The sequence below is a fragment of the Hibiscus syriacus genome, unplaced genomic scaffold (genome assembly GCF_006381635.1).
Source record: "Hibiscus syriacus cultivar Baekdansim isolate YM2019G1 unplaced genomic scaffold, ASM638163v2 tig00000778_pilon, whole genome shotgun sequence".
Lineage (NCBI taxonomy): Eukaryota > Viridiplantae > Streptophyta > Magnoliopsida > Malvales > Malvaceae > Hibiscus > Hibiscus syriacus.
The window spans coordinates 1450326-1469344 of NW_024061825.1; the positions used below are offsets into that span (position 1 = coordinate 1450326).

Sequence of the window (19019 nt, forward strand, 5' to 3'; positions counted from 1 at the left end):
CAACCTCACCCTCATCTTCTTCCTCAACCTAATCAAACTGTTTCTTTTCCTCTCCCAATATTTCCCCAGAAAATTTCCCATTTTGACCGTTATCTCATGTTTTCTCCATTAAACCTTCCACCAAATTCCTCACTTCCTTCTCTCCTTCTTCCATCTTTTTTATTCTTAAAACTTTACTCAAAATCCAAACCTAGACAACCATTTGAGGGCTTAGTTGAAGTTGAGGCATTCTCTACTGCATTTTTATTTCTGAATCTTGTACGACAACTGCAACACAAATTGTACATGTGAGTAAAATAAAACCGAAAATGGAATTATATCACTCTGAAAAACTTGAACGTCCCTACCTATAGCCAAATGAAAAAAATAGCAAAAGATAAGAGCTTAAAAGGTAAAACATGATTACTCAAGGATAAAGAAGAAAGTGAAAATGTAGAAACTATATTAGAAGAAATTTAAGAGCACTTTCAAATATAAGTTGTACTTTGGATCAACCAGACAGGGAGATGATAAATAAGAAATAAGCATATAGCTCACCTCGAATTGGAGGCATTTTTCAAACGGAAGCATTTCCAACATACTCATCCTCCTGCAATAAAACCCAGAAATGAAATAAGAAACAAGAAACCTATATGCTTCACTAGTGCATCGACCAGCTTGAGATTATCTTGCTGGACAGTTTTCGCACAAACCACCAAGGTGTGAACGAGTCGAATCCCGGTTTCCTGTGTGTCAATCAACACGACGGGACGAGTTGATGACTTAGTTACAGCACCGGGAATTCCATTCTTCTGAGATGATGAAAGATCTGAAGGATTGTAATGAACAGTGCCAGAAGAAAGATGGGAAACCCCATCTTCTTGAGCAATCACATCTCCAATAAAGTAAATATTAATAAAAAAAAATCAATCCTATAAGAACCCAAAATCTAGGTACCATTATTGCATGTTAATCTTGTTTGATTTCAAAGATCCCAAAATTTAGGGTTTATGTTTATATTAGGGTTTATTGAAATGATGATGGATTTTGATGTTATTGAGGTTGTAGAATCATTTCCAAACATAATTGATGATCAAATCATGATCAAACCTCCAAAAATAGATCTATAATTTTCGGCCTAACCCTAAAATTAGAGAAAGTTTGTGTTTTGATGAAATTTGATTAGGGATTTGATTGTAGAGATTTTATAATATTGAATAGAGGTTGATTTTATGCTCGAATCGAATCGAAATCAAGTGAAGTCATGAAAACTCTAATCTTGATTGTTCAAAGTATTCATCCTAGGCGACGAGGGTGAGAAAAATTACGGAAAAATTATGTAAGGTTGGAAATGATGTAGGAATGATTCTACAAGCCTTAGAAAGTTATAGGGACCCTCTTGTAATTTTGTGAAAGTTGGGGGACATATTATTCAATTGTGGAATCAATGTGTAATTGATCAACAGTTGATGTACTATTCTGGAAATTAATGTATTGAAATTGATGTTAGGATGTGAAATTGGGTCATTTTGGAAAGTTGGTAAAATTAGAGGATAAAATCACAAATATGAAAAAGTTGAGAACTTAATTTAAAATATTATGTGAAGTTTGGATAAATTTGGATTAAAAGGAACTTGAATGGTCAATTTGAAGTGTTAAGGTCAACATAGATTTTGGTGACATTAAATTAGTATTAAATGAGTATCGGAAGATTTTTAAGAAATTATTTTATAATGTGTGTTTTTGTTTGTAAGATTCTAACATGTGGTTTGAATTTATATATGTGTTGTTATGATGCTCATTTAGATTATGTGCTTGAAATCAAGATCAAACATTATTAAAGCTAAGGAGAAGCTTAAGGATGAAATGTGAATCTCTAAGGAATATTTACAAACTAAGGATATTAGGTGAGTGCAAATTTAATTTGTACTTATGTTATTAAACAAACATTGGCTTGCAATGAGACAGTGACGGAGTTACTATGGTAAGAAATGACTCCTAATTGTGATGTGTTTTGTGGTTCATGCATATTTGTTCACTTGGTGAGCTAATAGAATTAGTGAATAAGCTGAAATTGCAAATTGGTGAAATCTACTTAGAGTTGTGTTCTGAACAAGTTTAGAAAATCACCATAATTTCTAAAGAAATTATTAGAGGATAATCTTTATACCGTTGGATTCGTATACCAATCTAGTTTTGTTTAAAAGAAATGGCTTCTGATTTCGAGGTGTTTAAAAAAAGATATGACTTTTTAATCAATGATAAGTCAGAAAACATGACAGCAGATTCTGCTCAAAACAACTTCTGCAAGTCAACATTAAAAATTTACCATAAATCGTACAAATTGAACTAGTATAGGAAATCTGAAAAGATTATAAATATACATAAAATTATATCTTTGAAAAATCCCGGAAATCTGAAAATCATATCTTTATTATGATGTCATGATGTTTGGTTATAAGGATGAGGACAGAAGTAAGATTTTACATTAGACGATGAACTCAAAATTATAAAATTTTAGGAAATGCAAACTTGGACTTTCATAGGAAAAAAAAGAGATTTTTAATAAAAAAATATAAAAAATCTAAAATATATGATAATTTTAAATTTTTAAAAGGGACGACCGGCCCCTCGATTCACCCTTGCTCGGCTATACGAGCACCATAAGAAAATGCTTTCGTATCATTGAGATCAACAAAGAAAATGATGAATATAATAGAAATAACGTTGCTTGTTGATATATGTATAGTTCCATCTAAATCGTAGTTTTATGCGTATGCTCTTTTTATAATCTTTCATGTTCGAGACTCGTAACTATTCTTTCAAACAATGTAAAACGATGCAAGAAAACCATAATTTATAACTTACAATGTATTTGCCAATCACACTCGATCTAAGTCCCCGAAAAATAAGGGCAAATTATGTATGGTACCCATCAAAGAATAAAGAATGATAATTTAGATACTGGTTTTTATCACTTCAGCTAAAACACAAATAAACTCCCAGTCTTCTTTCACTTGCTTTTAGTTTCGTGATGCATGTGTAAATCCCCAAAGCTGCAAAGTACGAAAGAAGAAGAAGAAGAAAAAAGAATAAGAGAAACGATCGATGTTGCCCGGAGTATCGAGTATATGTCCAACATGAGCATCACGCACGGAAACTTCAAGAAAAATACAGACTCGAAACAACATGTAGTAGAAACTGAATTACCTCGAGGTTCCTTAGTTCGAAGTTTTCGTTACAAGCCAGACATTGGTTCCCAAACGTTTCGCAAGGTCCACTAGTTCCACATAACCTATTGTAAAAAGAAAAGAAAATCACAATAAAGAGAAAATATGTAAAAGTAATTTGAATGGATGTCTAGTTGTAGGGACTAGAAAGAGAGATTGGCAAATAGAGAGTTACAGATCTCCGTCGAAGCTCAAAGCAAAGTTGCCACCACCTCCAAGTGCAAACATGTCATTCATACATATATAATAATAACGATTCACACCTGTTTAGATTATATGATGCAAGATTAGAATTTAGAACCCATAAAAAAGACCATTCGGCATGAACTCAAACTATTAATGGACTTCTTTGATAGCATTTAGTAATAAACTGAACCGACGAAGGGAACATTTCAAGTAGGGTAAATGAGACAGAAACACAGAATACAGTAGAAAATCTTCAAAGAAAATTTAACATGCTTGTGTCTGATACATACCAATTTTCGACACTCACCGAAACCTGAGTAATATAGCATTAAACTAATCTTTCCCTCCATGCATGTCATTATCATGTGTAGGCAGAAATATTTTTCCAAGCATCTAAGAAAAAATGTAATCGATATCACCTCGATTGTGGTTGATAAAGGTGTTATTGTTAGGCATGTGTTGAGAGAAGCTAACTGGGAAGCAGATGAATATGCTAAGTTAGGGATAGGCTAATTGGTTGGGATATATTTGTTGCATTGAGTTTGTTGTATTTGGGGAAGATTTGGTTATATTTTTCAATTGTGTTATGCTTGCGTTTGGTTGATTGTTTTTAGGATATAGTTTTCTTGAGTTGGGTTTGGTCATTGCTATGATTCTGTAGTTTAACATTGATCATTGTTGAGGTGGTAGTCAGGTTGTGTTTGGTGGTGTTGTACTCTTCTTGTACTTGGTATCTATGCAATAAATTTTGAGACACTCTTTTCCTCCTTCCAATGTCCGTTGAGCCACTCTTGTTGCTTGACGATTATGAAGGGGTTTTTAACGAGGCCTCCCTTTTTATCAAAAAAAAAAAAATGAAGAAAGAAAGAAAACAAAATTGCATACCAGTGGGTCTAAATAGCCTCGGTTCACCATATTTGGTTGTGAATACAAAAGTCTGGTTCGTTCCCTGTCATGAAAGAAGAAAAATAAAGCTAAAAAAGGCGTGAAGTTCCGGTAGATAAATTAAGAAATGAAAGGTCAGAGAAATGAATTGAGCAAGCATGCAACAAATCAGAAGGAGAAACCATATCATGTAAAACAAAACTACATTCGAAACCTAAACTGGTGGCTGTTGCGTACTTGATATTTTCTCTTCGGTGTTGGTATCACGGGCATTCTAACATTGCACCAAAGACAGCTCCTTGCTTATCTCCAGTAATCTATAATTTATACAAAATCATGTGAATAATTCCAGGTATTAAAAACTAATCAAGGATTTGTAAAGTTCTGAAAGATTCATAGACAGCTTCTAATAACGGTTGCATTTGTAGTATAAACATCAACATACCAGCAAACAAGGGCCAGGGAGTTCAGCACTCTTACGAATTAGCGTACGAAGTGATATACCGTGCTTCAACGTACTGCCCTTCATTTGGAAAGAGTTAATTTCAAATCAAGATCGAAAACCAAGAGCAAACAGCACAGCTTATCACAAAACTTACCTATACAACAACATCCATTGACACCCTTTAACAATATTGGGGAGGGAAGACATTAAGAACTCGTACAAATCATAGTTAATGAATACAGATTCATCAGAAAGTTTTGGTGTAGGCTTCATTGGACTCTGCTCTCCGCTTGCTTCTTGAAATTCTTCAGAATCAGTACTGCTGCTTTCAGAAACGCGGTCCTTATTCTCACTAGGAGGACTAAGTTTAATGACCATTTGCTTATCGTCATTATGAATCCAAATTTTCTTCTCATCTTCACTAGCCTTTTTTGATTCTCTGCTCGTACAAGCAGTCGTGTATTCTTCACCACTATTCGGGGCTTCATGTTGTATCGAGAAGTAGTTATGACAAACTTTAACAAACATTTGCTTATCGTCATTACGAGTCCAAACTTTCTTCGTATCTTCACCTGTCTTTTCTAGCTCTTCGGTTGCAAAAGTGGCGGTGTATTCTTTACCGCTGTTCGTGACTTCATGTTGCATCTCTAACTTGTAATCTTTCCATCTAACGGGATGCGACTGAACCAGATTTAGACTAGTTCCATTATCATTCGATTTAGACTCACCGTAGCTTAGTGAAGGAATAATGTCAGAAACTATCGAAGAAAAAGATTTTGACCCTTTAGAGTACCATCTGGCCTACACATCCAAAAGTTTCATTTCATGAAATCATTCAACAAAAATTCATAACTTTCAAAACTATTAGTCAATGAAGGTATTGGTTCTTTCAAAACATATAAATATGTGTGCGCGTATACATATATAATAATTTTATCATTCCAAAGATCAAACAATTGAAACTTTAAATGAACCCCCCCCCCAATTAATTTAGATCAATCTATGAAGTGGGTTATCTTAAGCCTAGACAATGACAATATTTTATGAGAGTTTCAGCTATGAATCATGAACGTGTACATTAAAACGAACATGAAAAACAAAAAACATTTCTTTATGAGAAATAATAAGCACATTTTTATTATCTGTTACCCTTTCTTGCACTGTCTAAGCTATCAGAAATAGTTTCTTACAGGGGATCGGGGACTCTGAAAATTTCAAATTCTCGTATAATTTAGATATTTATTTACATTTTCTTTTGATTATTTAATTTCCCTCTGTCATCATTTTATAATTCCGCACACCCGAATTTCTAATATATTTCTTAAAGGTTAAAACCACTTACACAAACTCATGTGTACATCCCTATTTTTTATGATTAGGAATCAAATGAAAAGAAAAATAAAACAAACCCAGAAAATTTAAGTCGTTTCTCAAAGATCATATATAAAACATATAAATATCACTGCCCAGGTTGAAGGAAAAAAACCCACAAAAAATCAATAAAAAATAGCTACATTTGCTATATCCAACCCAGATCCAGATTTCTAACAACAAATATATTAGAGGAAAAACAAGTAAATAAATCACCTGAGAAAGATCTGGCACAGAAGATGGAGGAGAAGGAGAAGAAGGAGACGGTGAATCTGCAAATAAACGTGAAATACTTCCCGCTACTTTATCTTTCAACGTGTACATTTTCGCCCCAATTTTTTTTCTGGGAAATATATATGCACATACAGATTTTAACCCATATATATTTTAGTTAATATATCGAGATTTTTTTTTTGTAGAATTGAAGGGGAAACATTAAATTTTTCTGGTTTGAACAAAGACTAGGAAGACGAGAAAGAAAATGAGGGAAAATTGAAACGGAGAAAAGCAGAGAAGAGGGAAGATGCGGTATTTGATGCGTTCGGCTTAGGGATGGCAATGGATCTTGGACTCAACCCGAATTCTAGTTTTAGATCTGTTTTACATGATCTGGATCCTAAAATTTTAGATCTAATAGATTGAGATCAAATCTAGATCCTCTAATTAAAGCAGGGATTCGAGTATGCATCTGACACTAAGATATCGAATTTAAATCCATTTAAACGTTTATAGAAAAAAGTTTTAAAATATATATAAATAACATAATAATTTTAAAATATATATAAATATTTTATAGAGGAAGACGCCTTAATTACATTTGTATAATTGTGTTAGAGTTTTTTTTATACTTTAGTTTATCGTTTTTTATTACTGATTGTATTGAAATTAATTTTTACTTAATAGGAGATGTGATGTGAAATTAGTCAATAACAATTTTATTATGTTAAGAAATAGGTCGAATGATTTTTTTAATATATCTATTTTAGACCTGAATCTGTGAGATGCGTTGGATTTGGATCTAGGTCTCAATTTTTTAGACCCACGAATTTGGGACGGGTCTAAATCCAAGATGTAAAAATGGATATAGATATGGGTCTAGTTGGATAAGATTCAAATCCAGTCTGTCGTCATCCCTAGTTCGGCTTTTCATGTTATTTTTGAACAAATTTAATATGTATTCTTGTTACATATACGATCCGATTTGGTTAATTTAGTAATAAATATTTTTAAAACTTGTTTTATTCACGAATCTTGAGTCCGTGGAACTGGATCTAGGTCTCAATTTTCTAGACCCGTGGATTTGAGACATGTCTAGATCCAAGATGTAAAAATAGATTTGGGTCTAGCTGGATCCGACCCGTTGCTATCCCTAATTCGGCTTTTCGCGTTATTTTTTAACAAATTTAATTTGTATTCTTGTTACTATACGATCCGATTTGGTTAATTTTTTATGTAAATTTTAAATTAAGTTAATTTAAACATTTTTGTAAATTTATTCAAATTTTAACGGAAATTGTTCCTTCTCGAGTCACGTGGGTTAAAAATCAACTGTCAATCTCAACGTATAATATACACTATATGACCGACTCCATATTATCACCTTGCTGGACGAGTAACCAAGTATCTTTGCTATCCGTCTCAAGCACTGTGTGTTTCAGACCCAACTTTCAAGCCATAGTAAGTCCTTCTAAAGCACCCCAAAGCTCCGCATCTAACACCGTACATACTCCTATGGTCTCCGAAAAATCATCGATCTAATTTTCCGAAGCATCTCAAATAACTCCACCGCATGTTTCGAGGTCAGTTACGGGTCTATGAGCCCCGTCCGTGTTAACCTTGTACCATCCTCTCAGTGGAGGAATCCATCGAACGTCCCGAGATTGCCTGTTACACCTATGTAAGGGCGCTGAAAAGAAATCTCGTGCTTGTTTTGCTTCCATAATCAACCGTCGGCTTCGTTGCAGCACACTCTCTACCTACAAAACTTCCGGTGAAAATATGACTTGGTTCCGTCTCGTCCATAGACACCACAAAATAGATCCAAACAACTCTAAAGGCACAACTTCCATCGTCAGTCATATGCCGTCGCAATCTTTCTTCATCACTCATCAATTTCCACTTACAGATCAGCCAAACAAGGAGGCGAACTCTTGGTAAGTCCTGAAAGTTCGATATAGTTTTTTAGATCAGGTCTCTATTCGTTCCATTCTGTATCTGTATGCACTTGAAATTAAAAAAATGTCGACGTTTTTCCTATATCCAGCCAGGTTTATCATCTCTTCCATTTACTAATGGCAGTTTAACAACAGCGAGGTGGAGCATCACGAAGATGGTAAACATAATAAAAAATTCAACACGAGTCATTTTTTTTATTTGTTTCAAAATAAAAACTAAAATTTTTAAAGACGGATACTAAAATGAAACAACAATTAAACTTTAGATATGATTTTAAAAAAATAAAAGTTTATATATTAAAACAAACTAAAACTGATAGTTTATATACTAAACACGTAATTTACCTTAAAAAAATTAAGTTTGATATATTTCATTAATAATTCCATGTTAGTAATTCATAATTCTGATTTTCGGAGGTTTTTCATAAAAGCTGCTCTCAACCTAACGTTGGGACAATCTACTACCTTACGTCTCCTCATCTCATTACATATGAGAATTACATATAAGAATAAGGTCATCTAAATTTTATATAGTTTCATTAAGCCATACAAGTTATCAGTTATTAGAGTATGAACTTAATCGGAGAACCGACAAGCGCTGTTCGAGCACTGCAACAACAACCCATCGGCGACCCACGAATCTTCCATGCCCGAGCACTGAAATCCCCACGGTTCGATCGATCGATTCTCAACAATATAATCACTCTCTACTCCAAATCAAACCTCCTCGATTCCTCGCTTCGAATCTTCAATCAAATCCCATCGCCCAACATCGTCTCATGGACTTCTCTCATTTCAGCTCACTCCAATTCCCCACTTTCCCTCACTTTCTTCCTCTCAATGCTCCGCCACCCCATCCTCCCCAATCAACGAACCATAGCTTCTCTTTTCAAAGCTTGCGTTTCGCTTCCTCGTTGTCTTTTCTTCGGCCTCTCATTGCACGCTCTTTCCTTTAAGCTTTTCCTCAACACCCAACCTTTTTCCGGCTCCGCTTTGGTTAACTTTTACTTTAAATATCGACTTCCGATGGATGCGATGAAGGTGTTCGATAAAATGCATGAACGAGATGAAGTTTGCTATGCAGCGGTGATTGTTGGGTTGGCGCAGAATTCTAAGCCGGTTGAGTCTTTATCTTTGTTCTCTGCAATGAGGTCTTGCGATGTGAGTTCTACCATGTATAGCGTTTCGGGGGCGTTACGAGCGGTAGCGGATTTGGCTGCTTTAGAGCAATGCAGGATGATTCATGGGCACGCGGTTGTTACTGGGTTCGATAAGAATGTGATTGTAGGGAGTGCTTTGGTTGATGGGTATGGGAAATCGGGGCTTGTTTTGGATGCGCGGAAGGTGTTTGACGAAAATGTTGATGCCATGAATATTGTAGGGTGGAATGCTTTGATGAGCAGTTATGCACAACAAGGTAATGCGAATTCGGTAATCGAGTTGTTTCAAATGATGGAGGACGGAGGCTTGGTGCCGGACGAGTATAGCTTTTTAGCTGCGCTTTTGGGCTTTTACAATGCCGGCTTGGTTGGTGAAGCTGAGATGTGGCTGAAGAGGATGAAAGTGGAGTATGATTTAGAGCCGTGGCTAGAGCATTATACATGTTTGATCGGTGCATTGGGCAGAGCAGGGCGGTTGCAGGATGCCGAGGGCATCGCAACAACAATGCCGTTTAACCCTGATGCTGCAGTGTGGAGATCATTGTTGTCAAGTTGTGCTCATCATTGTGAACCAGATATGGCTTTGCGGATGACTAGAAGGTTGCTAGAATTGGATCCTCACGACGATTCAGCTTACTCGATAGCTGCGAATGTCTTATCAGCTGCAGGGAGATGGGCAGAGGTTGCCAGTACGAGGAAGTCGATGAAAAATCGGAGAGTCAAAAAGGAAGGTGGGAAGAGTTGGATCGAAGTCAAGGGGGAAGTGCATGTGTTCATGGCAGGGGATAGGAAGCACCAGAGAACTGAAGAAATCTACACAAAGTTGGCCGAGTTAATGGACGCAATCGAAAAACTAGGATACAGGCCAGTATGGGATGAGATGTTGCATGAAGTAGGAGAAGGGGAGAAAAAAGAAGCACTTCGGTATCATAGTGAGAAGTTGGCTTTAGCATATGCAATAGTAAGCGGAGCTGCACCGGCAGGGAAGCCGATAAGGATTGTAAAGAATCTCCGAATCTGCAAGGACTGTCACGAAGCTTTTAAGTACATAAGCAGAGCAATAAACAAGGTGATCGTTGTAAGGGATGTTAACAGATACCATAAGTTTCATAGTGGTAGTTGTACTTGTGGGGATATTTGGTAACAGTCTTATTCATTTCGGATTTCGGATTTCCGAATCCGAATTTTTGTTTAGAACATGGAGAGGGTGTTAGGATTGATGATCCTTTGAAACAATTGAATCCCAGAGATGATTTTCGAAACCAATCAAGGTTGAGTGCTATAAGATGCATCAATGAACCCAGAGATAATGTACACGAGTGTGCAAACGTGGTGGAGGAGCAAGTGGCCATTAAGTAGAATGCTCATGAGACGGAGGAAAATAGCCATTGAACATGAGGAGGTCAACATAAGGGGGGCGTATTCAATTTGATTCAGAAAATATTTTTTTAAGAAAAAGGTAAACTACATAAATAGTCAATGAAGTTTTAATGCACTTGCATTTTGGTCACCACACTTTTAAAATTACAATTTAATCACTGAACTTTTACTATCCTTATCTGTTAAAACGTTTAGTTAGTGCGGAATTAGATTGTCAAATGAAAATACAAAAGAAATACCTAAATTATATGTAAATTTAAAACTTTTAGGGGTACAATTGTCTTTTACCACCCCTTGATCCATCCTTAAATATCATCAAATTGATAAAAGAATTAAATTTATTGAATTGTTTTAAATTAAGATTATACTGATAGAATGTATAAATTTTGAGAACTAAAACTATTAATATATTATATCATATTGGACATTGATTTTAATTTTAACCATGGAGTGACTTAGCTGTCACAATATTTAATTGATTGATTATTTTTTTTTTAAAATACCCAAATTGTAACCGAATTGATAATAGAATGACTTATTAGTGTATTTTACCCTTAAAAGGGACAAGAAAGAGTTATGGTTAATGGATCCCACAGGCGATTCGTTCGCCAATTTAACCAACTCTCGAAGTTGATCGTCCCCTGGCATTCCCAGCGTTCATCGCATAAACAAAACCCAAAATTTTATAACTTGAATACATCCATCTGTTTTCTTATTTTCCGAATTCAGTCATCTCTAAACTAAAACACCCACAAGTCTGATTTGCTATCAACAGCTGAATACGATCTTCAACAAGTCAAACCAGATTGAAAAACCAAGTGGGTCTCCTTTTTCACTGAATTTTTCATTTTTTTTTGGAGATTTGATTGTTGAAAATTGAGAGCTTGATTTTTTTTAATTGTTTTTTTTGGGAAATTTTGTAGTGTTTCCAAGGGTGAAAGTGAAAGAACAAGATCAGGATGATCAACAAGTTATCAAGGATTACAGGATAAACTCTGTATTGTCTTTGAAAGATGTTCTGTTTCTCTCCATGCTTGATTCTTGTTTTCCTGGTATTCTTTCTCTTTGCTGCTCTTTGAAGTTTCATCGCTCGGTAAAATCAGTTTCTGGGTTAAAGGTGTAATCGATTATTCTGTTTTGATTGATTTGATACATGGTCAAAGTTGAATGATTTGTGTAATTATGTTTGTTTCTCAAAGTTTATGGGATGTTCATAATCATGTTTGATATCCATTCATGAAGCTAAAAGCACTCCGCTTGTTTGATGTCATTACTCTCCCATGCTATCCGAGAACTGAAAAATTATTGTACGAACCCTTTTCATTATTATCTGATGTAAATATGAATATGGACGGTTACTTGGAAATTAATTATAAGTAAATTAGTGTGTTACAGTCGGAGGAGATGAACAGGGAAGAGAAGAAGAAATTGGGGAAACAATTAGGGGAAACAGTGATCTAGGGTTAGGATTGAGGCTCGAGAGGGAATTGAAAAGGGGAATTTAGGGATTGGAAGAGGAGAAAAGGATCTGAAGCGTTTACCTGATGAAGTGAAGTTACCTGATAATGGTTCTGGCAGAAGTGGATCGGCCCAAGTCTACATACGGGAATAGTGAAGCAGTCCAGCTTGGTGGCCCAACAACCTGCAAGGAGAGAAGATAAATTAGTCTGTTATAGGTTGTTATTTGTACAGACAGTTGGCTCATTATTAAATGACAATTGGAGCCCTGCAACTAAATAAGATGCTGTAGAATCACTCTGATTTCTCATGTTATGAATGAACAAGCAATTCTTCTCTGAATTCTCTCTAAATTTCTCTCTATTTCTCTTAACTATTCCTCGATTTCTCTTCTAATCGACTTAAACCATAACAAATTGGTATCGAGAGCCTCGGTTTTTGGCAAGTTTGGTGGTATGCCCAAGAAAAATCAGAATATGGCAGAAGACTTAGCTGGGTTGCAGAAGCATATGGAAGAACTGACAGCACTGGTGAAACAAGGACGAGATGAGTCTAATCCACCTAAATGGTGGGAAACTCAGGAAGAGAGGATTTCTACACTGGAGTCTAGATTGGCTACGAATCATGGATAAGTGGAGGAAATCTTGAAGATTTTGACTGGCAGAAAAGAGGACCAAAATCAGTTTGAGGATCAGGTACATACCCTTGATTCATCTAATATGAGTAACAAACAACCTGTTAAGGTGACAGTATTCAGTGATAAGCCTCGGTTTACTTATAAACCGGATGAGCCTGGTATTCTTAAGTTTAAACCAAATGTCTTGCCTGCTCATATAGCTAGCTTCAAAAATGATAACCAAATGGGGGAGAACAGTGCTGTTAGAACTCAGTTAGTGGCTTTAGAAGTGGATAAAAGAGGTACAAGAGGGTCTTCTAGTATGTCAGGGATTATGTTGCATAGACCAAAAATTGAGCTACCATTTTTTGATGGAAGTAATCCCAGAGGTTGGTTACAGAAATGTCAAAAATATTTTTCATTATGTAGTATTGCTGATGAACAGAAGGTGAAAGTAGCTACAATGTATCTGACAGGTAAAGCAGAGATTTGGTTTGATGGGTATATTATGCAAAAACATCATATGACTTGGCATGAGTTTGAGGCAGATTTATGTCATAGGTTTTGTGATAAAGCCTTTGTTGATATAGTGGAGGAATTTACAAAACTGATCCAAAAAGGGTCTGTAGAAGAATATCAGGACAGATTTGAAGAACTACATCCTCACATGCTTCTGCAGAATCCTACTTTAGGTGACGAATTTTTTGTCTCTTTGTTCATTATTAGACTAAGGGATGACATTAAACACAGAGTTAAAGCTCTAGACCCTAAAACATTATCTGAGGCAAGCAGGCAAGCTAAATTATATGAGCTCCCTGTGGAATTTGAGAGTAAGAGATTCAGACTTTTTGTTAAAAACCCAGCTCATTCAATTCCTCTACCTGGTTCTAAGCCTAACCAGCTAACACTACCACTGAAGAATACATCCACTACAACACAAAAACAGAACTTGATAGACTACAGGAGACAGAATAATTTATGCTTTAAGTGTGGTGAAAAGTTTGTTCCAGGCCATCAGTGTAAAGCAAAACAGTTGAATATGATGATTGAAGATGAAAATGTCTTACCTTCAGAAATTTTATCTAATGATCCAGAACAGCAGAATTTACAGGAGGAAGAAAATCTAGAAATATCTATGAATGCCATTACTGGATGTATTGGTCATAATACACTGAGGATTCAGGGAACAATTTAGGGAAGACCATTGAATATACTAATTGACAGTGGGAGTACCCACAGTTTTTTAACACCTCAATGGGCTGAGGCTGGTATACAGATAAATACTCTTCATCCTTTGGCTATTACAGTAGCTAATGGGCAGCAACTCTACAGTTCAGCAAGGTGTAATGAAGTGGAATGGAAGATGCAAGGGCACTCTTTTATACATGATTTCAGACTACTTCAGTTGGGGGGCAGTGATATGGTGTTATGGGTGGATTGGATGAGATTGTTTAGTCCAATTGATGGACTTTAATAACATGACAATGAGCTTGTGCATAAGGGGAAGCAAATCATACAAGGTCAACAACATTCAAAATTTTTACAGCAGATTTCAGGAGCTACCCTATTGAAGATGACAGTTTCTGATTCTCCTCTTTTGGGACATGTAGTGTTATTCAATATGTGTGAAGATTCCAAGACTACTCCTACAGCTATCCATCCTCTTCTGGACCAGTATCAATCTATTTTTGCTGAACCTACAGGACTGCCTCCTACAAGAAACCATGACCATGCAATTCCTCTTAAAACCTGAAGCTACCCCAATCAATTTAAGACCCTACAGATTTCCCTATATTCAAAAAGCTGAGATAGAGAAACATATTGCTAATATGCTTTCCTCCTCTGTTATTCAACCAAACAAAATTCCTTTTGCTTCTCCATGTCTTTTAATTAAGAAGAAGGATGGTACCTGGAGGTTTTGTGTTGATTACAGGAAGCTAAACAGTATGACAGTGAAGGACAAATTTCCTATTCCTGTTGTGGAAGATCTACTGGATGAATTATGTGGAGCAGTCTATTTTTCTAAAATTGACTTAAGGTCTGGTTATTGGCAGATCAGAATTAAGCCTGAGGATATCTATAAGACAGCTTTCAGAACTCATCAGGGCCATTATGAGTTCAAGGAAATGCCCTTTGGGCTTACTAATGCCCCTGCTACATTTCAAGCATTAATGAATGAATTATTTAGTTCATTCTTAAGAAAATTTGTCTTGGTATTTTTTGATGATATCCTAGTCTATAGTACTTCTATGGTTGATCATATCATTCATTTACAATTAGTTCTGGAAATTTTGAAAACTAATCAATTGTTTGCCAAGATGTCTAAATACTTATTTGGACAGACTCAAGTTGAGTACTTGGGACATATTATTTCAGCTTCTGGGGTTTCTATTGATCCTACTAAAGTAGCAGCTATGAAGAATTGGCATGTGCCAAAATCTTTAAAATCTTTGAGAGGTTTTTTGGGATTGACTGGTTATTACAGAAGGTTTATTAAGAATTATGGTACCATCAGTAAACCTTTGACTCAAATGCTTAAGAAAGACAGTTTTCACTGGAGTACTGAGGCTCTAACTGCTTTTGAAAAATATGAAGTATGCTATGTGTGTTGCCCCTGTGCTAGCATTACCAGATTTTGGGAAGAGTTTTTATTTAGAAACAGATGCCAGTTCAGGAGGAATTGGGGCTGTCTTATCTCAGGATGGTAGACCTATTGCCTACCTTAGTAAGGCTCTTAGCCCTAGACATGTTGCCCTATCTATATATGAGAGAGAATATCTTGCTATTCTAATGGCAGTATCTAAATGGAGGCATTATTTAGAAAGCAATCCTTTTATCATCAAAACTGACCATGAACCTCTAAAATATTTGTTATAGCAGAAATTAACTACTGTCATCCAGAAGAAATGGCTGACTAAATTATTGGGGTTGGACTATTCTATTCAGTATAGGAAGGGTAAGTCCAATGTGGTTGTTGATGCCCTTTCTAGACAGTGGGAAGATCAAGGTCAGTATATGGCTATGGGTACTACCCTAATCATTCCTAGTTGGGTGCAAGAAGTGGAAGACAGCTATAAAGGGGATAAAATGGCAACTGACTGGTTATCTATATTACCAGTAAGTCCTACTACTGACCCTTGGTGGACATACTCTAAGGGCAAAGTATATATTGGAGGTACTGGAACATTAAGATTACAAATTCTTCAACTCTTACATGATTCACCTCATGGGGGACATTCTAGAACACATGCTACTTATCGAAGGATTAAGGCTAATTTTTATTGGCCTAAGTTAAAGGCTATGGTGGTAAATTATATTAGAGGATGTATAGTTTGTCAATAGACTAAAGTAGAACATGTTCCTAAGCCAGGACTCCTACAACCATTGCCTATTCCTCAACAGGCTTGGGAGATTATTACTATGGACTTCATAGAAGGCTTGCCTACATCTCAGAAGAAAAATTGCATTTTGGTGATAGTTGATAAATTTACTAAGTACAACCACTTCCTAGCCTTATCACATCCTTATACAGCTACTGATGTAGCCAGAGTTTATTTGGATACTGTTTATAAACTTCATGGCCAGCCTAAAATGGCCATTTCTGACAGAGACAAGACATTTACCAGTCTCTTTTGGAGAAAACTGACGAGGCAACTGGGCACTAAAACTCTATTTAGTACTGTATACCATCCAGAGACTGATGGTCAGACATAAAGGGTGAATCAGTGTGTGGAACAGTATTTGAGGGGTTTATGTTTCTTTCAGCCAAAGCAGTGGGCTAAATGGCGCCACATGCAGAGTGGTGGTATAATACTACCTACCACACTGCCCTTAAGCTTACACCATTGAGGCATTGTATGGCTACAAGCCTCCTACTATGGTTTGGCAAGCAAACTAATGTGCAGTCTGTTAGTGACTTAATGAGAAGTAGAGAATATATCAGACAGTTAGTGAAGCTACAACTTGAGCATGCAAGTAACAGAATGAAACAACAAACAAACAAGAAAAGAACAGAAAGAGTATTGTAGTTGGAGATTCGGTTTACCTGAAATTGCAACCCTACTGTCACTTCGTTGGCCCTGCACAAGAATTTAAAGTTAGCAGCTAAGTTCTACGGCCCTTATAAAGTTATTGAGAAGATTGGTGAAGTTGCGTATAAGTTAGACTTACCAGATTCTTCTAGATTACATCCTGTCTTCACGTGAGCTTCCTGAAGAAGCACGTCGGGGATTCAATTGTCTCTTCAAGGAACCCTCCTGCCATGGACGATGACGGACGATTAAAATCGAGCCATATAAGATTATGGGTAGACGAATCATAAATAGACAAAACAAACCTGTAACGCAGTGCTAGTGCGCTGGAAGAACCTTGATGAAACCAGTGATACGTGGGAAGATTATACGGTTCTTTGAGGCCAATTCCCTGAATTTGATCCTTGGGGACAAGGATCCTTTCCAGCAGCGGGTATTGTTACAGTCGGAGGAGATGAACGAGGAGATGAACGGGGAAGAGAAGAGAGAGAAATTGGGGGGAAATAATTGGGGAAAACAGTGATCTAGGGTTAGGGATTGAGGCTCGAGAGGGAATTGAAAAGGGGAATTTAGGGATTGGAAGAGGAGAAAAGGATCTGAAGCGTTTACCTGATGAAGTGAAGTTACCTGATAATGGTTCTGGCAGAAGTGGATCGGCCCAAGTCTACATACGGAAATAGTGAAGCAGGTCCAGCTTGGTGGCCCAACAACCTGCAAGGAGAGAAGATAATTAGTCTGTTATAGGTTGTTATTTGTACAGACAGCTGGCTCATTATTAATGACAATTGGAGCCCTGTAACTAATAAGATGCTGTAGAATCACTTTGATTTCTCATGTTATGAATGAACAAGCAATTCTTCTATGAATTCTCTCTAAATTTCTCTCTATTTCTCTATCTATTCCTCGATTTCTCTTCTAATCGACTTAAACCATAACATAGTGTCAGAGAATTCATGAAATAATTTTCCTGATAAGAGTTTTTCAATTTTTTTTATGATTAAGAATATCACATGTTCATATGGGAGAAATGAAAATCATGGTATCATGTTTGGCAGTGAAAAGGCGTGAAGATGATTCTCAAATGTCCACAGCAAGAATTCCAAGTCTTATCTACCAGAAGTAGAGAAACATTCAGATTCTTCATCTGAAGGTAGAGTTTTTGAGCACTTCCAAGTCATTACTTGGAAGGTTATTCGTACTTCGAATAAGTATTGAATATGAGTACATGTTCGGTATGGCTATAGTTATCTTCGGAGAACCATACCCCTTATGTCGGATGTATGAATATTTCATGTTGTAGTTAATTCAGTATGATTGATTTGCAGGATCAGTCAAAAGCAAGACAAAAGCTGATGCTGAAGAGGAAGCTAGACCAAATATTAGAGTGAGTTCCACGCCGCGTCCTCGGGCTGTCATATCTAGTCCTGGTAATCACATTGTTATATTAGAGTTCGTCTATGTTATTCGAATTCGAGTATATATGTATATATATGTGTGTGTCTGAATATCTGTTTGTCAGGCTATAATACACCTACGGAGAGTGGAAAAGGCTTTGCAGCATCATTAGTAAATTTGCATGCTAAAATAGAAACATGATTGCAGGTGGAGCCAAGGGGTTTATGCAGCTTCCTTAAGCATATGTATGTTGTTTTCATGACATTCATTGGTGACGTTTCTTCTGCGTTTTTTTTAATTAAACCAGAGCGATGCGGTGATCATATAAAACAAGATCGAAGGGAGACAACGGACGGCTTGAATCCAGTGGTAGATCGTCGATCATCGCTGTCACTTGCCCAGTTTGCATCTGCAAATGCCTCAACAGCAGTAGACCCTCCATTTGCACGGAAAACCAGTCCATGATTTAGTGTTCCCTTTAAATAACACAAAATGCATTTAACAGCCAACCAGTGCTCCTCACATGGACGTTGCATATACTGTGCAACACGATTATGCTGAACGTAATATCATCTAGCGTCGCTGGTTAACGAAATTACGTCCAACATAACTGTATTTCAATTTTCGTTAATCCACATAGTAAGAGGACACTCATTTTAAAGTTGAGTGAATTAAATCATCTTCTATCGAGTCAAATATTTTAAAAAGA

At 36.4% G+C, this 19019-nt stretch overlaps 2 protein-coding genes across 2 annotated transcripts; one reads left to right on the top strand and one right to left on the bottom strand.

Annotated features, from left to right (window-relative positions):
* Positions 1–2848: 2848 nt before the first annotated feature.
* On the bottom strand, positions 2849–6719 carry LOC120114636 (oxidation resistance protein 1-like). The gene is given in 9 exon segments (XM_039135478.1): positions 2849–3035; positions 3190–3274; positions 3385–3472; positions 4281–4344; positions 4518–4546; positions 4549–4597; positions 4726–4798; positions 4880–5526; positions 6313–6719. Coding segments are annotated over 9 exon segments (1176 nt in total). The 5' UTR covers positions 6421–6719; the 3' UTR covers positions 2849–3002.
* A 2121-nt stretch (positions 6720–8840) lies between these two features.
* LOC120218928 (putative pentatricopeptide repeat-containing protein At5g52630) lies at positions 8841–18346 on the top strand. The gene is made up of 4 exons (XM_039215814.1): positions 8841–10499; positions 11734–11862; positions 17971–18065; positions 18241–18346. The coding sequence occupies exons 1-2, from the start codon at positions 8841–8843 to the stop codon at positions 11746–11748; spliced, it is 1674 nt and encodes a 557-aa protein (XP_039071745.1). The 3' UTR covers positions 11749–11862; positions 17971–18065; positions 18241–18346.
* Positions 18347–19019: the final 673 nt, after the last annotated feature.

Coding starts and splice junctions, on each gene's coding strand:
- LOC120218928 (XM_039215814.1), top strand. CDS start 8,841: ATGAACTTAATCGGAGAACCGACAAGCGCTGTTCGAGCACTGCAACAA.